This window comes from Oncorhynchus tshawytscha, linkage group LG12 (genome assembly GCF_018296145.1).
Source record: "Oncorhynchus tshawytscha isolate Ot180627B linkage group LG12, Otsh_v2.0, whole genome shotgun sequence".
Taxonomy (NCBI): domain Eukaryota; kingdom Metazoa; phylum Chordata; class Actinopteri; order Salmoniformes; family Salmonidae; genus Oncorhynchus; species Oncorhynchus tshawytscha.
The window spans coordinates 43,580,793-43,607,347 of record NC_056440.1 but is presented as its reverse complement, the minus strand read 5'-3'; the positions used below and the strand labels follow the sequence as shown (position 1 = coordinate 43,607,347).

Genomic DNA, 26,555 nt, shown 5'->3' with positions numbered 1-26,555 from the left:
AATGTAGTAAATAGTAAAAAATAAAGAAAAACCCTTGAATGACTAGGTGTTTCCAAACTTTTGACTGGTACTGTATGTGTGAAATTAGTTTTGGTTTAGTTTTGGGTCAATTTTCGGGGGATTATAATCTGGGCTCTGCACTTTAAACTGTCGTAAAATGGAGTGGAGCAGGCCCTAATTTTGGGGGGAAACCATTCAAAAAAATGACATGCCCCCCTAAAACTGGTTTAACTCCAGTTCTGTTTGCAATATTAAGATTCTAACAGCGGCAGTGTGTTATATAGACTTATTTAGGAAAAGTCAAGGATAGAGGGGGGTGTGAGTTAAAAATCATGAGCAGTCAAAATGACTGCTTTAGTGGTTCTAGTATTAACCAGTGGCAAGTATTTATATGAAGGGCAGAATGTATATATTTCTATAAGATCTCTACTTTTCTTCATTTGAATTTCTTTCCTAGAAATGTTATCACCAGTATCTATAAGGTATAATGATGATCATCCAACTTACTGTGTTGGCAGTGGATCCCGTTGAAGCCGGTTGGACACTTGCAGACGTAACCTATGAATGTGTCGCCTCTGTAGGTTTCACTGATTTCACATATTCCTCTGTTGTGGCATGGGTTCGGTTGGCAAGGTCCTGAGTGTAGAAAAAAAACAAATGGAAGGAGATAAAACATTGTCAAATGGTGTTTTGTCATTATAAGAAGTTTGTTTTTTTACAACCAAATCTCTATTTCTGATGTAAATGGCATGTTATAGAAGGGTCCTGAAGCGATGTAGCATGCTTCTGTGAGCTGCTCAGTATGTGTAGATAATCCTTGCCACCGCAGATTTTTTGAAAGATATAACTTTAGCCATGGAGTCCTGCAAAAGTGTTGCTACCGCTCTCAACAACATTGTTGCTCTGAATTTATCAGGCGTAATCGACAAAGATCAGTGGGAAAACGTTGTGATGGACTGCACACAGTCAGTGTGAACTGGTGTGACTTGACACAACAGGCCAAACAAGCATTCATCCATGTATACATACGGGTAAGAGTCTAGCTACATTTCTAATTTGGTCAGAAAGTTGTTTTTATTGCAAGTTAAAGCGTACTGTTAGCTAGCTAGAACATGTTAGCTTACTGGCTCGCTAGCTAGCATTACGTGTATGATCTGCGTAGTAATATGATTTTCCATTTGCATTGCTATTTATAGCCTAATGTTAGCTAGCTAGCTGACATTGAACCTAGTTCGCTAGCGGTAACTACCTGCAGATTCTAGCTATGGCAACCCATTTGTACTGTAGCTATGGGCTGGAATTATGGTTCATTGTTTAGCTAGCTAGCTACATGTCTTAACAAAAGACTCCACTTCGCCAGATGATTACATATGTCAAGGTTGTGCGCTACTGGTAAGAAGTCAGGTGCAGGAGAGCAGAGAGTTGTGATCAGGCACAGTTTATTTGGCAGAAGCACAAAAGAGAGACGCAACTGCATCGAAAACCCCTCCAGCCAATGGCAAAAGTGAATAAGTGCAAAAACACTCACAATCATGCATTTGTATGACAAATAACATACTACGGGTCAACACACGATACCCAGGAACCAGTCTGGCGTATAACACTAAATACGTAACAAAACAATTCCACACAAAGACATGGGGGTAACAGAGGAATATATATAAATATGCAGTGTGATGAGGGAATGTAAACCTGGTGTGCGGGGAACAAGACAAAATAAATGGAACAATGAAAAATGGAGCGGCGATGGCTAGAAGGCCGGTGATGTCGACTGCAGAACGCAGCCCGAACAAGGAGGGGAGCCGACTTCGGTGGAAGTCGTGACAACAAAACCCATCAGGTTGGCCAGGTATGCCTGAGTGTGATTACGGCCATATATTGTATTTCATCAACATGTGTACATGTCTAGACAATAGTGACCCATCCACTTAGCTAGATGTGGCTGTGGGTGGTTATAGCATTTCGCTACTCTGCAAATATGCAAGTTATCATTTAATTGTACTTTTTACACCTTCTGTATCCTGTGCACGTGAAAAACAAACATAGATTTTATTTGATATAGTGTGTGTTTACGGCAACGTAAATAACAACAGGATCTGCATCAAAGTCAGAATAGGATATTGGCCGAGGACTAGATAAAGTGTATTTTTACTACCACTTTTGCTACTACAGTACTTTCAGCACTTTAGTCTTGAAATAGTTGGTTGTTTTCTAAACTACCTTACTCACTCTGTTTAGCACATGGCCTCACATGTGAATCATATGGAGATGGGTGGGGCTTAAGAGGCTGTGAACAATGCTGAATGGGTAAAGACAAAGAAGAGCTCTCCAGTAGGTGTTCCAAAACAATCAAGGGCCATGTTCTCAAAAGTGTGGTTACAAGTTGATCAATTTTCAAATTTTTAACCATTGTTCCTCAACTGCAGTGCATGACAAAACCATTTTGTAGCTCTAAGTCTGTACTTTTATCCAATGTAAAAACACAATTTCAAATGTTGCTACATAAGACTGAATTGAGGTGATGGGTCACAAATGTGAAACCAGTCATAGGGCAGCAAACTGAAGCATATCAAATCAAATCAACTTTTATTTGTTACATGTGCCGAATACAACCTTGTCGTGAAATGCTTACTTACAAACCCTTAATCAACAATGCAGTTCAAGAATTAGAGTTAAGAAAATATTTACTAAATAAACTAAAGTAAAAACTCAAAAGTAACACAATAAAGTTACATAACAATAACGAGGCTATATACAGGGGGTACTGGTACCAAGTCAATGTGCTGGGGTACAGATTAGTTGAGGTAGTTTGTAGGTTGGGGTAAAGTGACTATGCATAGATAATAAACAGTGAGTAGCAGCAGTGTAAAAACAAAGGGGGGTTCAATGTAAATAGTCCAAGTGGCCATTTTGATTAATTGTTCATCAGCCTTAAAGCTTGAGGGTAGAAGCTGTTCAGGAGCCTTTTGGACATAGACTTGGCGCTCAGTACTGCTTGCAGTGCTGTAGCAGAGAGAACAGTCTATGATTTGGGCCTTCCTCTGACACCACCTAGTATATAGGTCCTGGGTGGCAGGAAGATTGGCCTCAGTAATGTATTGGGCCGTACACACTATCCTCTGTAGCGCCTTATGGTCAGATGCCGAGCAGTTGTCATACCAGGCAGTGATGCAACCGATCAGGATGCTCTCGATGGTGCAGCTGTAGAACTTTTTGAGGATCTGGAGACGCATGCCAAATCTTTTCAGTGTCCGGTGGGGGACAAGGTGTTGTCGTGCCCTCTTCACGACTGTCTTGGTATGTTCAGACCATGATAGTTTTTTGGTAATGTGGACACCGAATAACTTGAACTCTCGACCGTCTCCACTACAGTCCTGTCGATGTTAATGGGGGCCTGTTCGGGCCTCCTTTTCCTGTAGTCCACTATCATGTCTTGCTCACATTGAGGGAGAGGTTGTTGTCCTGGCACCACACTGTCAGGTCTCTGACCTCCTCCCTATAGGCTGTCTAATCTTTGTTGGTGATCAGGCCTACCACTGTTGTGTCGTCAGCAAACTTAATGATTGTGTTGGAGTCGTGCTTGGCCAGGGAGTACAGGAGGGGATTAAGCATGCGTCCCTGAGGGGCCCTGGTTTTGAGGAGCAGCATGGCAGATGTGTTGTCTGCCCTTACCACCTGGTGGCGGCCCGTCAGGAAGTCCAAGATCCAGTTGCAGAGGGATGACAGATAGGATATGTGTGCCCACAGTTAAGTATATGAAGTTATGTGCCATTATGCAGAATTTAAACTGTTTGGCCTAGTAATTTGCAGGGATTAATTTTGGAGACGCAAGTCAATGAGATGACAAGCCAAATCCGTGCAGTCTGGCTAAATTGAACCTTTGCACTGTATAAAGTTTAGATTTCAGTCCAGATTTATCTTTTTTTTTAAAGGTATAATATTAAATATGAATTAATATTGATCCTGAGAGTGCAAGCAATAGTGGGAATATTTAACGTATTACAAGTTGTTCAATCATTTGGGACATGTTCCACTTCATGGAATCATCATGGAACGCAAACCAAGCCAGGCAGTTTAATCCTGGAGTCTGGCATATAGTTTACTACGACTGGACCGTTGTCATATCAGTTCCATGATCAGCAAGGATTAGGCAGTGGTGGAAAAGTACCCAATTGTCACACTTAAAAAAAGAAAAGATATCTTAATAGAAAATGACTCGAATAAAAGTGAAAGTCACCCAGTGAAATACTTCTTGAGTAAACGTCTAAAAGTATGTGGTTTAAAATACACCTAGGTTTCAATAGTACATGTAATTGCTAAAAATAGTATAAAGTATAAATCATTTCAAATTCCTTATTATGCAAACCAGACAGCACCATTTTCTTATTTACTGTTAGATAGGGGAAAACTCCACCACTCAAACATAATTTACAAATGAAGAATGTATGGTTAGTGAGTCCACCAGATCATCAGTAGGAATGACCAGGTATGCTCTCTTGATAAGTGTGTGAGTTGGACCATTTTCCTGTTCTGCTAAGTATTCAAAATGTATCAAGTACTTTTTTTTAGGTGTCAGAGAAAATGTAAAAAGTGTATTATTTTCTTTAGAAATGTATTGAGGTAAAAGTACAACGTGTCAAAATATATAAATAGTAAAGTAAAGTAGAGATACCCCAAAACACCTCTTAAGTAGTAATTGAAAGTATTTTTAATTAACTACTTTACATCACTGGGATTAGGGTGTATTTATAGGACTATTGGTCAACCTTTACTATTATAGTTTTCTCCCCTTCCAATATTTAATGGATTGAACAGCTGAATGGCAACCTTCAGGATTAATCAAACCAATGTATTTTTTGTTCAACAATGTATTTAGTGTGAAAAAGCTCTCCAAAGCAAATTTTTAATGATTCCTAAATAACAATCTACAAGATCAGATACTTTTTAATGAGACGGTTTTGAGCCTGACGGCCTGCGTGTATTGTGCTCCAGTCCTACATTTCATAATCAGCAACATACAGGAAGATATTGAAAGCATATCAACTAGTATGCTACTAGTATGTAGTATGGTCAATGTAAGCAACCCAATTTATGTTCCTCTAACTCCCCTGAATATCACTGTCAATACGACAGCTATTGTCAGCAGTAATCATGTGCCTATAAACCTGAATTACACTCTTAGCACTGAGACAGTTTTCCCTAGTAGGAAGCTCATTGTGAGAAGTTCACCCTGCACATCAGCTCAAATGTAAATATCACTGTCATGCCTACCTCTGATAAGCTTCCCAGTAAATTATATAAAGGACAACAGTAAAAAGCTTTGGAGCAACTTAAATCAAATTTTTGGCAAAAAGCTAACTCTGCTCCATCCTTCATTGAATCAGAAGCCTCTTTCATTATAAAACCTTCAGATATTGCCAAATACTTTCATGTTGTTTTCATTGGTAAGATTAGCACATTTAAACATGACAAAAAAATAACTCTGAACCTTCATATGTGTGCATAAATTATCATATTGTTATGAAAGACACGTGTAGTGGGCAGTAATTTTGTATATTTTACAGATACTTCACATGCATCTGAGTTGTTTGGATTGTTGTTGCTGACCATTAGTATTGCTGTGAAGTCGACTTCCAATCAGATATCAGAAGAGGGGAAAAATATATTGTTGTCTATCAATAATGACAAACCACCTGTTACTTGGATGGAAAATTACTGTGGACTGTAGCGTACTATATTGTCACTCCTATTTGCCATCTCTTCAATCTAAGCCTGTAGAAAAGTTTATGCCATCAGGCCTGAAGGGAAACAAAAGTCATTCAGCTTCCCAAGATTAGCAAAGCTCCCTTCACTGGTTCAAACAGCCGACCAATCAGCCTACTACCGACCATCAGTAAACTTTGGGTATAAAAAATGGTTTGACCAGATAATATGCAATTTCACATTAAACAAATTAGCAATTGACTTTCAGCACACTTATAGGGAAGGGTTCTCAACATGTACGGTACTGACACAAATGACAGATGATTGGCTGAAAGACATTTATAGTAAGAAGATTGTGGGAGCTGTTTTGTTTGACTTCAGTGCAGCTTTTGACATGATCAATCATAGTCTGCTGCTGAAAATGTGAACACTCTCTGTGTGTTATGGCTTTACATCCTATGGCATATTGTGGATCGAGATTAACCTGTACAATGGAAGAGGGAACACAAAGGGTGTTCTTCAACCCTTAGAAACCCGGACCCAATTTTCCACTAAAATTTTGTCAGGCATCTCTGGACATCTAATGAGTATTTAGCATGCGTTGCATTTCAGAAACTCACCTTTTTGACAATGTACAAGACTGTTTTGGAGAAGCAGAACTGCAGTGTTGACAAGCTGCAAAGGTATACCATTTAGACTGACAATTTCTGGTTTGGTAATTATAAAGATTGGGCATCAGTTAGTGGCAAAAGTGTTTATTAGGATCTCATCTAGAAGAAAGTGGAAAATAGTGTCATCTTATGTTTATATCACTGAAGCCATTGATAAAAAACAGAACTGTGCCTCACGTTTTATTGATCACTCTAAGGCTTTTGATACAATTGATCATGCTATACTAAGGCAGAGATTGTCGAGTGTAGGTCTTTCGGAGCATGCAGTTGCATGTTTTGCTAACTATCTGTCTGATAGAACTCAGTGCACTCAATTTGATGGGCGTATGTCTGTCTTGAATGGTGTGCCCCAAGGCTCTGTACTTGGTCCTCTCTTATTCACTATTTATATAAATGATTTAGACAAAAATGTCCAAAATGCACAACTTCATTTTTATGCTGATGATACTGTTATTTACTGTTGTGCCTCGTCTCTTACAAAAGCTTTCCAGAACATGCAAACTGCTTTTTATACTGTTCAACATACCTTGTGTCAATTGAAGCTTATCCTCAATACAAACAAAACTAAACTAATGGTGTTTTCTAATGCAAGAAATAGACCTCTGAACCTTTCACCTATTACTACCTGTCAGGGCAAGGAGATTGAGGTTGTAACCTCATATAAATATCTTGGAATTTTAATTGATGACGGCCTCTCTTTTAAATTGCATATTCAACAACTTACAAAAATATTTAACCTGAAATTGTGATTTTATTTTAGGAATAAGGCCTGTTTTTCTTTTGAAGCCAGAAGGAGGCTAGTATCAGCTACATTTATACCTTTACTAGACTATGGGGATATTTTATATATGAATGCTTCCGCTCAGTGTTAAAGGTCAATTGACACTCTTTACCATGGCACTTTGAGATTTATTTTAAACAGCAAAACCCTTACGCACCACTGCACTTTGTATAGCAGGGTTGGCTGGCCTTCTCTAGTCACTCGTAGGCTCAGTCACTGGCATACTTGTATTTACAAAGCCATTTTGGGTTTACTACCTTTTTATTTGTGCATTTTTATTGTTCAGAAATGTGGTGGGTACTCTCTTCGTTCGCTGGACTTTATCCTGCTAACTGTTCCAAATGTCCGAACTGAATTTGGTAAAAGGGCTTTTATGTACTCTGCGCCATCGTCTTGGACACCTTACAAAATACTTTTAAACTGGAAGAACTTGTCCCGATTGGTGTTTTTAAATCACTGATGAAGGATTTTGAGGCTGATTCCCTGACCTGTCAATGTTTTTAATTTGCTGTTTTATCCTCTTGTTAATTCAATGGTTTTTACTAGATTACTTGTAGTTCTTCATGTTGTCTGTACTTTTTTTGTAATGACTTGGTGCTGCCTATCTTGGCCAGGGCGCTCTTTTAATCTCAATGAGCCCTTCCTGGTTAAATAAAGGTTAAATTAAAAAATTGAAATGAATAATGTGGCAATTGAGTAAGTTGAGGAGACTAAACTGCTTGATGTAACCCTAGAATGATTGAATACTTGCCTGAATTTCTTGAATCAGAAATTAACTGAACTGTTGTTCTGATCTGTCCTTTCTTGAGGTAATGGTAGCGATGGTATATACATGCATGGAAGGATAATTTGACCAATTGGTGTGGACCTCAAAACCCCCTCTAACCGGCTGAGGAAATGGTGTTCACTACGGCCCTGTCATGCACCACTTCTATTGAGAGACCTGAGTCTGAGCCAGCAACCGGTGTACAGCATCCGGTGGAAGTTATCAACTGTCTTTTTCTCTCAGGAGTGAAACAGAAGTCGACGTGGAGCGAGCATGGAGAGAGATCCGTTCCAAAACTTCTCTCATATTGCTGGTATACTGGTTGGCAAATGGAGAAGATATTTCTGTACTTAATTTTCAATTAATCATAATTGTTTTTTTCCTCTAAAAACATGTTTTCATTTTGTCATTGTGTGGTACTGTGTGTAGATGAGTGAATAACTAAAGGGGTATGAATACTTTCTGAAGGCACTGATGAGTGAATAACTAAAGGGGTATGAATACTTTCTGAAGGCACTACATATAAGCAAAATCATGTTTTCTACTGCACTGGGCCTTTAAAAATGCAACATTTTCTCTACTCTACACTACATGGCAAAATGTGTAGAATTGCAATTCTCTCTGCCGTCAAGAGGTGGGCCATTAAAATGTTTCCTGCAAGGTGGGGGGCCCCCCAACCGAATATCACTTAGGGTCACCAAAAGCCGAGAGCTGGACCTGCCACGACATCATCTAAATCCAGGGGAGAATTAGCCTTTACAATGAACAGAGCCTAGCTCATTACTATGTGTTGCTTGCAGTGGCCCGCCATTGGATATGAATTTCAAATGAGGGTAACACAGTCAAGCCCATTCCGCCTCAGCCCTGCATCAGTAATAATGAGACTGGTGGCTAATTAGTTGAACAGAGGAAAGTATAATAGCTTTCACAAAGGGCCCGCTCTCTGAGGGGGAGAGGGTGACAGGTGTCACAACTGTTTTGACGTGGCGTTCTATAACGGCACAAAGGAACACTGGCAGCCTCTCTAATAGAGAATGCATCCCTTCTCGAAGTGCAGCCACATCGGAGAGAAAGAGGTAAAGAGAGAGGGAGAGAAGTGTCTGTCTATATTTGCACAGGGTCCTTTGAGACGTCAACCTGATGAAAGTCTTTGTCCTACGACATTGTTCTCTTTGCTGTTAGTGTGTGTGTTGATAAGAGGTTGGGGGCTTTGCTGTGTAAATGCCAGCCGCTGTAGTCTTGTATGAGCTAGCCCATGGGCCGTGATTGATGTGGGCCACATTACGGCCTGCACGGGCACCAGTTTCCTTTTGGGCTGCAAAGAGAGCCCAATCAATCAACGTGAAAACCTGACCAGTGGTTAAACAGACAAAAGTGTCCTTTTTCCTCTTAGATCAATCACCAAAGGTTGACATTTTTTTTATGTCGGGTACAGTAAAGCCCCTAAATCCTACAGTGCAGCTTTTAGCTCATTCCGATGCCGAAGGGATTGTATATTTACAAAGATAAATTTAATTTGGCTGAGGGATAAACCACGTACATTAAATACTGCAATTTAAACTCTTCAGTGAACTCATACAGACCATGCACCATTAAGCTGAATAACGATATTTGAGTGTAGGCATTTTGCCGTACATGATTATGTAAGAGGGATGTTCTTCTGTGGTTGTTCTTGATATTGTATTATTCTCACCAGTTGTCACCGTTATAGTGCAATTCATGTATTGTTTAGTGTTGTGCTGTGTAGTGTAGTGGCTTTGCTGGCATGTATCCCACTGATATTTGCCCCACCTAGATTTACATGCCAAAACAAATAACAAAAATAGTGCACTGTGCCTTTACTAGTCCTGTATTAGCGGACCGATATAGCCATCTGTGGTGCGGGCAAAACGTTTTTTTTTCAGCATCACCACATAGACAATTTACAAACAGAAGCAATTTACAGACCATAAGCAATACAATGTAATTTGTGTCTTTGCCACGTGCATGCATTCATGAGTGGTCAATTACGATTTTCCAATAGAGAGCATCTGCTCTACACGTATACTTGGTGAGCTGGTAGAGGGATATAACGTTGCCCTGATTATGTCACTTCCATTTATTTAACACTGCTTCTTCAGCCTGTTGGTTTCCCTGGTTCACAAGCTTATGGTTACTGCACCCTGATAGCAACTGGCATGGATCCACAAAGGGACAGCAGCCTACTCAGCAGGCTACATCCCTTGATGTTTTTAGTAAGTCCTTTTCTCTTTACATTTCTATTTTTATGTGTTCTTGCACCCTGTCATGACAGAATGGATCAGACGCATTGACATTTGACAATGACAGCCAAATGCGCTTCCAAAATCAGACAGTATAAAGGATCATCAAAGACGTAAGATGGAATGGTTTGAGACTCCGGCGTGTCAAATATATATATTCCCAGGGGGGTCAAGACAATGTTCACCTCTCAAGACGTTGACAGAAGAGGAAGAGAAGGGAAGAGCAGTAAGATCAGACTAAATGCCATGGAAAGTACTTCCTGTTCCTTCAATCTGAGCCAATCAGACCAAATAAGGCCTGAGCCAATCGGGTGAACTGTTCCAGACTGGGGTGGTAAATGAAAGTTCGCTTGCATAGGTCTCTCCATAAGATAGTAAGGCATTCACTGATTCACTTATTATTAGCAATTCATTAGTCCTGTTTTCCCAGCTCGTAATGGAATGGAACGAAGCCTGTCAAACTCATATGACTGCAAGGAAATCCATCTAGCACATTTCTCAAACGAAAGAAAGTACGGGAAGAAAAGAAACAACAAAGAGATACATAGAGGGTTCTAGGTAGATCCATATGCCGTTTTTTTGTGGAATTAGGGGGGAAATGATGTGGCAGGTAGCGGCATGGTAGGAACAACTTGTCCCATGAATATATCTTAAAATGTAAGAATTTAGCTTCTGGATAACATAGAAAATGTTTTATAGATCATAATTTTGATATGCTTGAACATCAATCAAATAAATCAAAGTGACCAAGACGGATTATTTCATCCAGCAAAAAACAGAGGAGGAGAAACGTCCTTCCAAACAATCAAACAAAACAATGGAAGAGGAGGTGGTTATAACAATGTCTAAAAAGGACAATGCATTGCTGGCAAGCATGAACATACAGCTACAAATGCTTGATCTATTGCTCGTAGTAATGGAGGACATTGAGGTCCTCAAGGTAGGAATGGATTACAGCAACAAAATAATAGAAGAAATTAGGTCTGAAAACCAAAGTTTGAAAGTGACAGTCGACGACCTACAATCAACGACGGAGACACACTTGAGTGATAACACAAAAATTAGCTGACAAGGTAGCTGACAAGGTACAAATCTGTCATTCTGCCCCTGAACAGGCATTTAACCCACTGTTCCTAGGCCGTCATTGAAAATAAGAATTTGTTCTTAACTGACTTGCCTAGTAAAATAAAATTTAAAAAATCAAATTAAAATGCAGAAGCATGAGTAAAAAATATTGTCAGTATGGGAGTTAAAGAGAATGAAAATGAGAACTATCTGGCAACCGAATAAAAGTTGAAGGATTTCATGAAACATAATCTTAAAATGACCAAAGAACAGGTAGATAAGATTGATTTCCAAAGGGAGCATCATTTTGGCCGAAGGGTTCCCTAGAAACCCTGACCCATTGTTGCTAGACTGTCGCATTACAAGATGGAGGTGGCTGTGTTGAAAAGGGGTAGGGAGTTGAAGGACACACCATTCTCTATCAACAAACAACTCCCCCATGAAATAAAAGATAGACGTCGTATCCTTTCAAAAACATAGAGCAGAGAACCAGAATTTGCCCTTAGTATTTATTAGATAAGCTGTACATAAACAACCAGCTCTTCAGGAACTCAAAGGTTACTTTGTGGCTGTGAGTGATTCTGTCTTGCTAAGCTAGTTCCCAATACACAGCATTATGCCACACTACACATTACAACTCTTTTTCTTTTCATCAACTTTTTGAAAATAACTGTTGTTCCTTTTTGGCTCCATCAGGCTACTAGACCTTGAACCATACATAATGTGCGAGGTGCCCTTACAGTCCTATAAACTCTTTTTGGTATAGCTTATGTTTCACTGCATCTGGACACTTAAACTATGCAAATGAAAATGAGTGATTTACATGATTGCACTGGTTTTAAAATGTTAAATGAATGGTTTGGTATTAGGCCTATTCTTTTTGATCTAAGATGAATGTATGGAAGTGTCAGTCTACTCTTGCTCCTCCCCTCCAGCGTTCGACACCACTGGTTTACTAACCTCCAGTCCTGGGACCCTTTATTACGCGCACCTGCACCTCATCATCAGGCACACCTGAGCCTTTTAACTTCACTGATTGCTCCCTCTATATATAGCTCTATGTTGGCATGGCATTTTTGTCTCTATTTCTATGTTAAGACACATTACTAGATGTTACTAGATTACACATTACTAGATGATTACTAGATGATTACTAGATGAAAGCTGTTTTATAACAGAAAGGATTTTAGAACATATGTTTTCCTGCTTAACATAGGTACAGCAGATCCCCATATTGTATGGGACACTTAGTGTGCCTTTAGAGGTCATGCAATTCAACATTCATCTTTAAAACAAAAACAATTTTGGTCAAAATAGTTCATATCAACAAAGGAAATAGAACAATTAACAGTTCTGATGTATAGCAATAAATACTATACCATAGAGGCACAGAAAAAGTTAGAGGAAAAACAAAAATAAATGGAGGAACATATTCAGGAACGATCTAGTGTAATATATTGTACAAAAATTGGATGGAAAATTGTGAAAAATGCACCAATTTTGGGGGGAATCTTCAACCTAGAAATGCTCCCATAAATAATTTAATTAATTACCTGGCATCAGCAGCATAATATTTTGTAGAGGACTGAGGGTCTTCCAAATATTGAAAGTGTTATTTTGCAAATGTATATATTTTTTCCATGTTTTTTTTGTTTGGGGGGTGTTAGAATACCATTTTGGTATTTTGTATATAGTTATTCCATTCAAAATGTATAACTTCACCAATTTAGCCACTTGGGTACATTTGGGCTACTTGTGTGACTTCATGATAAATGTCATGTAGCACACTCATTTTGGAAGTAATCATTCTGACACAAGTACTGTTGCCCTCTTATGTTTTTCACTGAAATTGTCCCCATCATCCTATCTGAATGTTTGTTTTATCTTGTTCATTTTAAAGATGATTGTATTATCTAAACCAGATCTATTGTGTTATAATCACCTACATTCAATTCACATTTACACAAACTTCAGAGTGTTTTCTTTCAAATGTTACCAAGAATATGCGTATTCTTGGATCTGTGCCTGAGCTCCAGGCAGTTAGATTTGGGTATGTCTTCAGGCGGGAATTGAAAAAAGTAAGGGGGTAGCTCTAAGAGGTTTTAATGGCGTCAGACCGAGGCTCTGCATCTGTCCTCGTGCTCCTAGACCTTAGTGCTGCTTTTGATACATAACTTTAACCTATGGTATAGGAGATTGATTGTATCATAACCCCAGCTCTAAATTAATAAATAATGTCTACTTCTCAGAAAGTATTATCCTGTCAAGATGAGTAAAACAAGGTTGTCCACTGTCAGCATATCTATTAGTATGGCCAATGTAATGTTAGCTATTAAAATCAGATCCAACAATAATATAGAGCGGCTAGAAATCCAGGGCTTAACTAGTTGGATATAGGGGGCGCTCTTTTAATTTTTGGATGAAAAACGTTCCCGTTTTAAACAAAATATTTTGTCACGAAAAGATGCTCGACTATGCAAATAATTGACAGCTTTGGAAAGAAAACACTCTGACGTTTCCAAAACTGCAAAGATATTGTCTGTGAGTGCCACAGAACTGATGTTACAGGCAAAACCCAGATAAAAATCAAATCAGGAAGTGCCACATTTTTTGAAACAGCCTCATGCCAATGACTCCTTATATGGCTGTGAAGGAGCTAGGAGTCAGCTTATGTTTTACACGTTTTCCCCAAGGTGTCTACAGCATTTCGACGTCTTTTTAGGCATTTCCATTGGATCATGGCTGTAAGAGACCATATAGGGCGAGTGGTCGCATGGTGTCTCCCGGAGAAAACCTTGCGTAAAATACTGAGGTAGCCATTTTTCCAATCGCTTCTTATGAGAAACCAACTGCCTCGACGGATATATTATCGAATACATATGTTAAAAACACCTTGAGGATGGATCCTAAACAATGTTTGTCGTGTTTCTGTCGATATTATGGAGTTAATTTTGAAAAAAGTTTGGCGTTATAGTTTAAGTATTTTTCGGTCGATTTCTCAGCCAAGCAGGATGAACAAACGGGACGTTTTTCGCCTACAAAAATATTATTTTTGGAAAAAAGGAACATTTGCTATCTAACTGGGAGTCTCCTGAGTGAAAGCATCTGAAGTTCTTCAAAGGTAAATGATTTAATTTGGTTTATTTTTTTATTTTTGTGAAAATGTTGCCTGCTGCCAGCAGAGCTAGCATAGCATTATGCCATGATAAACTTACACAAATGCTTGTCTAGCGTTGGCTGTAACGCATATTTTGAAAATCTGAGATGACAGTGTTGTTGACAAAAGGCTAAGCTTGTGTTTGAATATATTTATTTCATTTAATTTGCGATTTTCATGAATAGGAAAAGTTGTGTTATGGTAATGCGCTTGAGGCTATGATTACGCACCCGGATACGGGATTGCTCGTCGCTAGAGATTAAAAACAAAGAATTTCAACACCTTCTGCTACTCATGCCAGGAATATAGTATATGCATATGATTAGTATGTGTGGATAGAAAACACTCTGAAGTCTCTCATGTATGTGACTATAACAGAACGTGTGTAGGAGGCAAAATCCCAAGGAAAACTGTTCACAAAAAAACAAAACAAAAATATCCCTCTGCCAGGCTCTGTATTGTCTATGGCAAGGGAAAATAGATAGCGTCCAGTTTACAATGCCTACAGCTTCCACACGATGTCGCCAGTACTGGCAATTGAGTTGAAGTTTATCCTTGGTTAGATGAGGAATAGGCACTTCCTGTCTTCGGGTACACCAGAGGAAGTTATGAAAGGGAGAATGTGGACCATGATTTCAAGACTTGCTGCTATCGAATACAGATTGCCCCGTGATCAATTTGATCGATTATTAACGTTTACTAATACCTAAAGTTGGATTACAAAAGTAGTTTGAAGTGTTTTGTCAAAGTTTATATGCAACTTTTTTAATTTAAAAAACTGACGTTGCATTTTGGAAAGCAGTTTTTTCCTGATCAGACAGGCTTCATAAATAGACATTTTGGGTATATGGACGGATTTAATCGAAAAAAAGAGCCAATTGTGATGTTTATGGGACATATAGGAGTGCCAACAAAGAAGCTTGTCAAAGGTAATGAATGTTTTATATTTTATTTCTGCGTTTTGTGTAGCGCCGGCTACGCTAATTATTCTGTTTACGTCCCCTTTGGGTATTTCGGGGGTTGCATGTTATCAGATAATAGCTTCTCATGCTTTCGCCGAAAAGCATTTTAAAAATCTGACATGTTGGCTAGATTCACAACGAGTGTAGCTTTAATTGAGTACCCTGCATGTGTGTTTTAATGAAAGTTTGAGTTGTATCGAGTACTATTAGTTGTCACTCTGAAATTTCCGCTGATTTCCGCTGATGTTGATCCCTGTACAGGGCTGCATCCCTAAGAGGATAAGGTAGGGAAGTTGTTTGTGTGCCCTTTATTATTTAAAGACCAAAATTGGCAACAAAAATAACGTCACACATTTTTTAAAGCAATTCCACAAAAAAGAAAATTGACGGCAGCACCATACAGGTTGGAAAATAGATGGGACGCCATTTTTGATGTGCTGATTCCATGGCACATGGTTTATGAACTTATACGCAAAACAGAGCTTGATTCAAAATGTAGAGTTTTTCAATTTGAATGATTAAACAAACAGAATGTTACGTATATGGTGAATACAACCGTCTCAGCTCCACAGATTCTGCTATGAAGAGACAGAATCATTAGATCACTTATTTTGGTATTGCCCCTATGAAAGCTTGTTTCTTGTCACAGGTTCACGAATGGCTGAAAAACTTAAAAATCTCAAATTAACCCTACAAATAGCACTGTTGGAAGATTTTGAAAACCATAGCAAATGAATCAAAAATATAATGTATGTTTAACTTACAATCTGTAGATACTATGCGATTAGACAGGTTCAGAATTTATTTGAAACAGTTACAGTACATAGCACATTTAAATCATAAGAGGGCAGTTTACAGAGATAGGTGGGATGGACTGAGAGTAGCTGATGGGTTGGTTTAAAAGGCTCATGTATAATAGTTGACTGAACATGATTTATATCAAATTACTGTAAAATAAAAATTTAAAAAGTACCATGTGTGTACAATGTAGATGTCACAACAAAATAAAATTTAAAAAAAAGTGTATTTTTGTCGTCCGAAGTGGACCCATATTCATCAAGGAATTTCAAAGTTGTTTTTGTTGTTGTTGTGTGATGTTTTCTATTTTCTTTCATCCAATATGAACAGGGAATGGATCCACACAAGCTTAGCCTAATAGAGACCTTAATATTCACTGAATAAGCTCAAGCTGACTCCTCTTACGTACATCTGTGCAGCACACAGGCATGGCTACTTTCTTAACAGTTAATAAATATTAATAAGGACCAGGCTTCATGTTAGCACTGCTTCTGACACCAAATGCATTAGAAATAAATCAGCACATAATTATGTGTGTAAGAGTGGTCTGTTCAACATGTTCAAAGACTGTTTTAAATAGTGTAGTAGACTGCATGGAGAGGATTATACTGCGATTATATGAAAAAATCTGTAATAAGGCAAAATTATCATTCAGTCCATCCAGGATTCTGAAATTCTGCAATATTGTTTTAGCAAAATCTACAATTACCTGCGAATTTTACAAATCACTGCACTATTTCCACATAAAAGCATCAAATCATTGCAATATTATCGTATATAAATGAACCAATCAGCGTAATACAAAAAGAGGGCTCGCAATTTCAACCAATCACTGCAAATGTATCGCATAATGTGGTTCAATCAAGCCACACGTCCGCAAACATTTTCCCTCGTCAGCACATTTTCATGACAAATTGGACGAAACCATTACATATTGCCATGCAAAATGTCAGAATTTCTGCAGTAAAAGGAATCATTTTGGTCTGCAAATATCACAAAAAAATTATGCAAAATCATAGAGGGACTGTAGTGTTAGTGCGTACAGGGTCTTCCTCCCACACTTGAATTCTCAACAGGATGAAAATCCATGGTGAAATCGCACAGATTATTTGCGGATTGAAAGAGAATGGCTATTTTAGGAGCACCATTATGCATACTGTCAACAGCTCGCAATGTGCAAGAAAGCACGTTGAATACACCGTTATAGTGAGGAAGTTTTAGCATGTCATAGTCTGAATAGAATAGAAATGCTGCACAAGGCTCATATATTAAGTGCCACTTTCCCCCGAAAGTCTAGTATGTTGTTATATAATGGCCGATCAGTGCCCATTAAACCTGCAACTCTACTTCACATTCACGAAAAGAGCCGTAGATACATTATTAATGTATTACACAAGTTTATGGTGACTAATAAGGCCCTCACAGGTGAAGGAATGGATGCTCCCTTACCACATATTAAAAATCCATATCAAATTCATAATTAATTAAAACCAGCAAAGGGGTAGTGCCGTAAATAAAAGTAATGTGCATTTTGTATCCAGTAAAGAGAAGTGATAAGACTTGATGTTCATAAAATTGCAGATCATTTCTTAAGATGAAGGGGATTGCTACGCAAGTGTGTCAAGCTTGGTTTTATTAATCACTGCTTCATATTAAAACTTTAGCAATCCTAAATCTTTATGTGCTTTTGTAGGACGTAAACATATACTGTACATTTATCCAGTTTCTCTTTCCCCATGGGGTCAGGCACCATTTTGTTTTTCTACAAGCACAGGATTCTCTCCACTTATTTATATACACTGAGTGTACAAAACATTAGGGGCACCTTCAAGTTCCTTGGTGTCCACATCACCAACAAACTAATATGGTCCAAGCACAACAAGACAGTCGTGACGAGGGCACAAAAAAAACCTATTCCCCTCAGGAGACTGAAAAAGATTTGGCATGGGTCCTCAGATCCTCAAAGGGTTCTACAGCTGCACCATCGACAGCATGGACTGGTTGCATCATTGCCTGGTATTGCAACTGCTCGACCTCCGACCGTCAGGCACTACAGAGGGTAGTGTGAATGGCCCAGTACATCACTGGGGCCAAGCTTCCTGCCATCCAGGAACTCTTTACCAGGCGACACAAGAGGAAGGCCCTAAAAAAATGACTCCAGCCACCCTAGTAATAGACTGTTCTCTCTGCTACCACATGGCAAGCGGTAACCGGAGCCCCAAGTCTAGGTCCAAGAGGCTTCTAAACAACTTCTACCCCCAAACCATAAGACTCCTGAACACCTAATCAAATGGCTACCCAGACTATTTGAATTGACCCCCCCTCTTTTACACCGCTGCTACCTTCATGTACAACTAACCGGTGCCCCGTACACTGACTCTGTACAGGTACCCCCCTAAATATAGTATTGCTATTGTTATTTTACTTCTTCTCTTTATTTACTTGTTACTTTTATTTATTATTCTTATCCATATTTTTTTAAGTGCATTGTTGGTTAGGGGCTCGTATTGTTTTTGCCGCATGTGACTAATAAAATTTGATTTGATTTCACCTTCCTAATATTGAGTTGCACTCCCTTTAGCCCTCAGAACAGCTTCAATTCATCAGGGCATGGACAGGGCAAGGTGTCGAAAGCATTCCACAGGGATGCTGGCCCATGTTGACTCCAATGCCTCCCACAGTTGTGTCAAGTTAGCTGGATTTCCTTTGGGTGGTGGACCATTATTCATACACACTGGAAACTGTTTAGTGTGAAAAACCCAGCAGCGTTGCAGTTCTTGACACACTCAAACCGATGTGCCTGTCACCTACTAACATACCGCGTTCATAGGCACTTAAATATTTTGTCTTGCCCAATCACCCTCTAAATGGCACATACACAATACGTCTCAATTGTCTCAAGGCTTAACAATCCTTCTTTAACCTGTCTCCTTCCCTTCATCTACATTTACCAAGCACACTCCTAATGTTTTGTACACTGTGTATAAACACAACTAAAGCTTGTATTGTAACACCTGACCCTATCAAACAGCAAACATTGTCTGATTCCTGTGTGATACGTCCTGACTGGTGTTGGGGAACAGAGTCAAATGAAGGCCATGTTCCATTGATGTCACACTTACATATCTTCTATATTTGAGAGATATCAAGAAACAGCACATACTGTCACACCCTGACCATAGTTTACTTTGTATATTTCTATGTTTTGGTTGGTCAGGGTGTGAGCTGAGTGGGCATTCTATGTTTCATGTCTAGTTTGTCTATTTCTATGTCTGGCCTGATATGGTTCTCAATCAGAGGCAGGTGTTAGTCATTGTCTCTGATTGGGAACCATATTTAGGTAGCCTGGGTTTCACTGTGTGTTTTTGGGTGATTGTTCCTGTCTCTGTGTTTGCACCAGATAGGACTGTTTCGGTTTTCGTTACGTTCATTTCCGCTCTTTGTTTTGTAGTGTTTGTATTGATTTGTGTTGTTACGTTTGTTTATTAAACATGGATCGCAATCTACACGCCGCATTTTGGTCCGACTCTCCTTCACCACAAGAGAATCGTTACAGAATCACCCACCACAACAGGACCAAGTGGCGTGGTAACAGGCAACAGCAGCAGCAGGAGCAGCGTGACAAGAATTTCTGGACTTGGGAGGAAATCCTCGACGGGAGAGGACCCTGGGCTAAACCAGGGGAGTGTAGCCGCCCCAAGGTGCAGCAGGAGAAACATAAGGATTTATGGACATGGGAGGATGAACTGGACGGTGAAGGACCCTGGGCTCAGCCTGGAGAATATCGACACCCCAAGGAAGAACTGGGGGTGGCGAAAGCGGAGAGGCGCTGGTATGAGGAGGCAGCACGGCGACGCGGATGGAAGCCTGAGAGTCAGCCCCAAAAATTTCTTGGGGGGGGGGCTCACAGGGAGTATGGCTATGCCAGGTAGGAGACCTGCGCAAACTCCCTGTGCTTACCGGGGGGCTAGAGAGACTGGGCAGGCACCGTGTTATGCTGTGGTGCGCACGGTGTCTCCAGTGCGGGTGCATAGCCCGGTGCGGTATATTCCAGCTCCACGTATCGGCCGGGCTAGATTGAGCGTCGAGCCAAATGCTATGCAGCCGGCTCTACGCATCTGGTCCCCAGTGCGTCTCCTTGGGCCGGCTTACATGGCACCAGCCTTGCACTCGGTGTCTCCGGTTCGCCTGCATAGCCCAGTGCGGGCTATTCCACCTCGCCGCACTGGCAGGGTGACCGAGAGCATTCAACCGGGTAAGGTTGGGCAGGCTCGGTGCTCAAGAGCTCCAGTGCGCCTGCACGGTCCGGTCTATCCAGTACCACCTCCACACCCCAGCCCTCCGGTAGCAGCTCCCCGCACCAGGCTTCCTGTGCGTGTCCTCGGTCCAGTACCACCAGTGCCAGCACCACGCATCAGGCCTACAGTGCGCCTCGCCTCTCTAGCGCTGCCAGAGCCTTCCTCTCCTGCGCTGTCGGAGTCTCCCACCTGTTCAGCGCTACCGGAGTCTCCTGCCTGTTTAGCGCAGCCAGCCTGCATGGAGCAGCCAGAGCTGTCAGTCTGCATGGAGCAGCCAGAGCTGTCAGTCTGCATGGAGCAGCCAGAGATGTCAGTCTGCATGGAGCAGCCAGAGATGTCAGTCTGCATGGAGCAGCCGGAGCTGCCAGTCTGCAAGGAGCTGCCAGTCTGCAAGGAGCTGCCAGTCTGCATGGAGCAGCCAGAGCTGTCAGTCTGCATGGAGCAGCCAGAGCTGTCAGTCTGCATGGAGCAGCCAGAGCTGTCAGTCTGCATGGAGCAGCCAGAGCTGTCAGTCTGCATGGAGCAGCCAGAGCTGTCAGTCTGCATGGAGCAGCCAGAGCTGTCAGTATGCATGGAGCAGCCAGAGCCGTCAGTCTGCATGGAGCAGCCGGAGATGTCAGTCTGCATGGAGCAGCCGGAGCTGCCAGTCTGCAAGGAGCTGCCAGTCTGCAAGGAGCTGCCAGTCTGCATGGAGCAGCCAGAGCTGCCAGTCTGCAAGAAGCCGCCAGAGCTGCCAGTCAGCATGGAGCAGCCAGAGCCGCCAGTCAGCATGGAGCAGCCAGAGCCGCCAGTCAGCATGGAGCAGCCAGAGCCGTCAGTCTGCCAGGATCTGCCAGTCAGCCAGACTCTTCCAGGTCAGCCAGACTCTTCCAGATCCGCCAGTCAGCCAGACTCTTCCAGTTCCGCCAGTCTGCCAGACTCTTCCAGATCCGCCAGTCTGCCAGACTCTTCCAGATCCGCCAGTCAGCCAGACTCTTCCAGATCCGCCAGTCAGCCACTCTTCCAGATCTGCCAGTCAGCCAGACTCTTCCAGATCCGCCAGTCAGCCAGACTCTTCCAGATCCGCCAGTCTGCCAGACTCTTCCAGATCCGCCAGTCAGCCAGACTCTTCCAGATCTGCCAGTCAGCCAGACTCTTCCAGATCCGCCAGTCTGCCAGACTCTTCCAGATCCGCCAGTCTGCCAGACTCTTCCAGATCCGCCAGTCAGCCAGGATCTGCCAGAGCCTTCCTCCTCTCCTGTGCTGCCAGAGTCTGAAGAGCCCCTCTGTCCCGAGCTGCCCCTCTGTCCCGAGCTGCCCCTCTGTCCCGAGCTGCCCCTCTGTCCCGAGCTGCCCCTCTGTCCCGAGCTGCCCCTCTGTCCCGAGCTGCCCCTCTGTCCCGTGTTATTAAGTAGGGTTACCGTGGCTAGGAGGTCACGGAAGCGGACAAGGTGGGGGAAGACTACGGTGAAGTGGGGGCCACGTCCAGCACCAGAGCCGCCACCGTGGACAGATGCCCACCCAGACCCTCCCCTATAGGTTCAGGTTTTGCGGCCGGAGTCCGCACCTTGGGGGGGGTGTACTGTCACACCCTGACCATAGTTTACTTTTTCTATGTTTTGGTTGGTCAGGGTGTGAGCTGAGTGGGCATTCTATGTTTCATGTCTAGTTTGTCTATTTCTATGTCTGGCCTGATATGGTTCTCAATCAGAGGCAGGTGTTAGTCATTGTCTCTGATTGGGAACCATATTTAGGTAGCTTGGGTTTCACTGTGTGTTTGTGGGTGATTGTTCCTGTCTCTGTGTTTGCACCAGATAGGACTGTTTCGGTTTTCGTTACGTTCATTTCCGTTCTTTGTTTTGTAGTGTTTGTATTGATTTGTGTTTTTACGTTTGTTTATTAAGCATGGATCGCAATCTACACGCCGCATTTTGGTCCGACTCTCCTTCACCACAAGAGAATCGTTACACATACAGTGCATTCGGAAAGTATTCAGACACCTTTGCTTTTTCCACAGTTACAATACAGCCTTATTCTAAAATGGATTAAATAAAAAAATACTCATCAATCTACACACAATACCCAATAATGACGACCCTAAACAGGTTTTTAGAAATTCCTTATTTAGATAAGAATGGAAGAAGTTTGGAACCACTAAGACACAGCCTAGAGCTGGCCGCTCGGCCAAGCCGAGCCATCGTGGGAGAAGGGCCTTGGTCAGGGAGGTGACCAAGACCCTGATGGTCACTCTGACAGAACTCCAGAGTTTCTCTGTGGAGATGGGAGAATCTTCTAGAAGGACAACCATCTCTGCAGCACTCCACCAATCAGGCTTTTATGGTAGAGTGGCCAGACGAAGCCACTCCTCAGTAAAAGGCACATGACAGCTCACTTGGTTTGCAAAAAAGGCACCTAATGGATTCTCAGACAATGATAAACAAGAATTTCTGATCTGATGAAACCAAGAATCAACTCTTTGGCCTAAATGCCAAGCGTCACGTCTGGAGGAAACCTTGTACCATCCATACGGTGAATCATGGTGTTGGCAGCATCATGCTGTGTGGATGTTTTTCAGCAGCAAGGACTAGGAGACTAATCAGGATCAAGGGAAAGATGAACAGAGAGATCCTGGATGAAAACCTGCTTCAGAGCTCTCAGGACCTCAGACTGGGCAAAGTTTCACCTTCCAACAGGACAACAACCCTACGCGCACAGCCAAGACAATGCAGGAATTGCTTCGGGACATGTCTCTGAATGTCCATGAGTGGCCCAGCCAGGGCCCGGACTGGAACCCGATCGAACATCTCTGGAGAGACCTGCAAATAGTTCTTCAGCGACGCTCCCTATCCAACCTGACAGACCTTGAAAGGATCTGCAGAGAATAATGGGAGACTCTAGGCTGTAATCACTGCCAAAGGTGCATTAACAAAGTACTGAGTAAATTGTCTGAATACTTATGTAAATGTGATATTTCAGGTTTGCATTTGTAATAAAAACCTGTTTTTGCTTTGTCATTTTGGGGTATTGTGTGTAGATAAAAAAAATTGGGAAAAAGTCAAGGGGTCTGATACTTTACAAATGCACTATATCAACTACTCATGGCTACCGAGTGGCACAGCGGTCTAAGGCACTGCATCTCAGTGCTAGAGGTGTCACTACAGACCTTGGTCCAATCCCGGGCTGTATCTCAACTGGCTGTCATCGGGAGTCCCATAGGGCAGCGCACAATTGGCCCAGCCTCGTCCGGGTTAGGGGAGGGATTTGCCAGGGTAGGCCGTCATTGCAAAACAATATTTTTTTCTTTACTGACTTGTCTTGTAAAAGAAAGGTTAAATAAAAATAATTTTAAAAATTCCAGGTGGAGACTACTAAGCAGAGAAGTGTGTGCCTTCCTGCTTGTGTGCATGTTTGTGTATGCATGAGGGAGTAATTCAAATGGCATCACCCTATACTACATGTGTTTTGTCTTACATATTGTTTACATTTTTTCATCCGCAAACTCAAAGAGCTTGTGATATGAAATGCCACAAGGAGAATATTTATTTTGCTATGGAAAAAAACAGAGGCTTTATCCCTAAAAAATATCAAACAACAATGTCAGAAATATGAACAGTCCCAGATTAAGTTAAGCCGTATACTTGAACAAGAAAGAGGAAAATCAATGTAACCATGTCCAGAAGGAGATGGGATTGAGTAGACTTACACAGGACAAGAACATGAATATATAAATGCTGTTTTTTAATAGAGCCAGCAATGCAGTGTGTTGGCCACAGTTGAATATGTCAAATCCATCTAAATGCATGGATTCAGGAATTCATTTCCATTCCAAATAAAACTGACTATAAGTGAAATGGAATTTATCCCCAACAATACATAGGATCATCTATCTATCCTGTATACCCAAAGTAGTCCCATTACAACCAGAAAAATAACAACCGAGATAACAGTGAACTCGCTCAACCCTTACCGAAAAAACATGTGATTTCACTTTGTGAAAGCATGTGGTTTATTAACACTTCACACGTGGGTCGTTTGCACATGATATTTCACAGGTGATGCCCTGCAAACAAAAATTAGACATCAGGATGTCCCCGGAACTTTGTGCAGTCTTTTCAACTCACGTATTTGACACACTTGATTACATTGTATGTGTTTATTTATACAGTAATTATTATTGAATATGTCCTCACCTGGGATTTGAAGTTACAACCTCTTGGTTCACAGCATTCAGGGCTTCCTACTACACCACCATGTCTGTGTCAATAACTGATTACACCTGTATTACTACCCTTGGACTTCAAAGTAAATATCAACTTTGTTAAAAAAAACACTCAAGAACAACTATTATATTTATCATGGTGATTCAGGAGTAACATTAAAACCAGAATAATATGCCCCACCAACATTAGACAACTATACAAATTGCTGAAACTAAAATAGCAGTGCAGATGGCACTATTTTGCTAAGTGCAGAGATGTATTAAAGGTAATGAATCGGCAGGGAACTTCTGAGAATGCTACAGACTTTGTGGCACAGCAAAATGATCAGTGTACTCCACATCTAGAGGCTGTGAGTTCAAATCTCATGTCAAATGTAATAATATTGATTAAATATGTTTACACTATTTTCGCTGAGCACTGTACCACTTACCTTAAAACCCCCATACCATGTCATTACTTTCCTTTAAAAAAAACATGTGCAATGTGCAGTTTCACATGTGAAATAGCTGTTTTCACATGTTGAGCTGATATTTTCACAAGCAAAAACAAAAGAGAGGTCAGTTGTTCACATGTGAAACCATGTGTTGACACAACCTTTTCATATTTGAGGAGAAAAAACTATTTTCACCTCACATGTGAATTGCAGATGTACATTTTCACATGCAAAAAACTTTAACGTGACAACCTAACTCTTACATGTGGAATTGCATTTGCAGTTTTGCATGTGAAAACCTTTCAAATTTTAGTAAGTTTAGTTTCATGGTATCACATGTAAAAAATGTGCATCCTGATGGCACATTTATTTCACATGAGATCATGTTTTAACATTCTCAAATGTTTTCACATGTGTAGTTTCATGTTATCACATGTTGCTTTTATATTTTGTCATATGTTATCACATTACAGTTTTTTTTCAATCGCAAACAAGCATCGGTCAATACTGAAGCCACTTTTTCAAAACTCTTCACAGTCTTGCATGACCAACATGCATCTTGGCCAAACAATTAATCTCACCTCCAAAACCAAAACACTTCATACATGTCTCAAAACAAGCTTGTTTGACCATAACACTGGCAACAACTCCCACTCAGAAAGCATACATGGTCACTCATAACACTGACCTAAAAAAACACTAACAGGGAATATTACATAAATGATGAACTTTTCTCTTTGAAGATTGAAGTTTTTTTTTTTTTTTACATAAATCAGTATTTCATTGTAGAATAAGAATAACACCTTTTCACTTTATTGACTGTACTAAAGTATATGTAGCATGACCAGACAAACTGCATATACGTTCATCTTTGTGGATGAAGCTGGATTCAATCAGGCAAAAACCCTGGAGTTTCAGGAATTCGTTTTGTTTCAACTTTTTATTTTTCACAAGTAAATTACTATATGCAAAGATATAGAAAAAAAAGGCTATTGAAGCAAATTGGTGTTTTTCTGATTAATTCGGCTTCCTTCTACATTAGTCTCTAAAATATAGTAAATCCACAGTTTTATAGTACTTTACATTATGCATAGCTGTGTCTGTACCCTGTTTGGTTATTGATCAGACATCGTACCTCGACATATTGATACCGGATCTCTTTTACACGTTCTACGTTTCTCTTAAAGGGAACAGTGTACAACTGCTTCATCCTTATTTGTGTTTCTCTAGGACTCTGGAAATTGTCGTTGTGCTGACCGTATTCACATTCACAAAAGTGATATTGTCTGCCCGCACTCTGTCCCGAATTTCCCGCAGTTTTATTGCATTGTTGCCAATTACCATGTCAACAATGGCAATTTCCTGCGCATCTGATAATATTCTGCCTCACCCTCCTGTGGGAGCAACCTTTGGATCCTACTGAAAATCACAAAACAATAAATATATTTCAAAATGTCAGTA

General features: G+C 40.9%; 1 protein-coding gene across 3 annotated transcripts in view; it reads right to left on the bottom strand.

The window, feature by feature from the left end:
* Positions 1-26,555, bottom strand: part of edil3a (EGF-like repeats and discoidin I-like domains 3a) — a 248,520-nt gene that overhangs the window by 130,947 nt on the left and 91,018 nt on the right. For all 3 annotated transcript variants that reach the window (XM_024439539.2, XM_024439538.2, XM_024439541.2), the window contains one exon: positions 508-636. In XM_024439539.2, the coding sequence (XP_024295307.1) occupies positions 508-636 (129 nt within the window). The remainder of the gene's footprint in view (positions 1-507; positions 637-26,555) is intronic.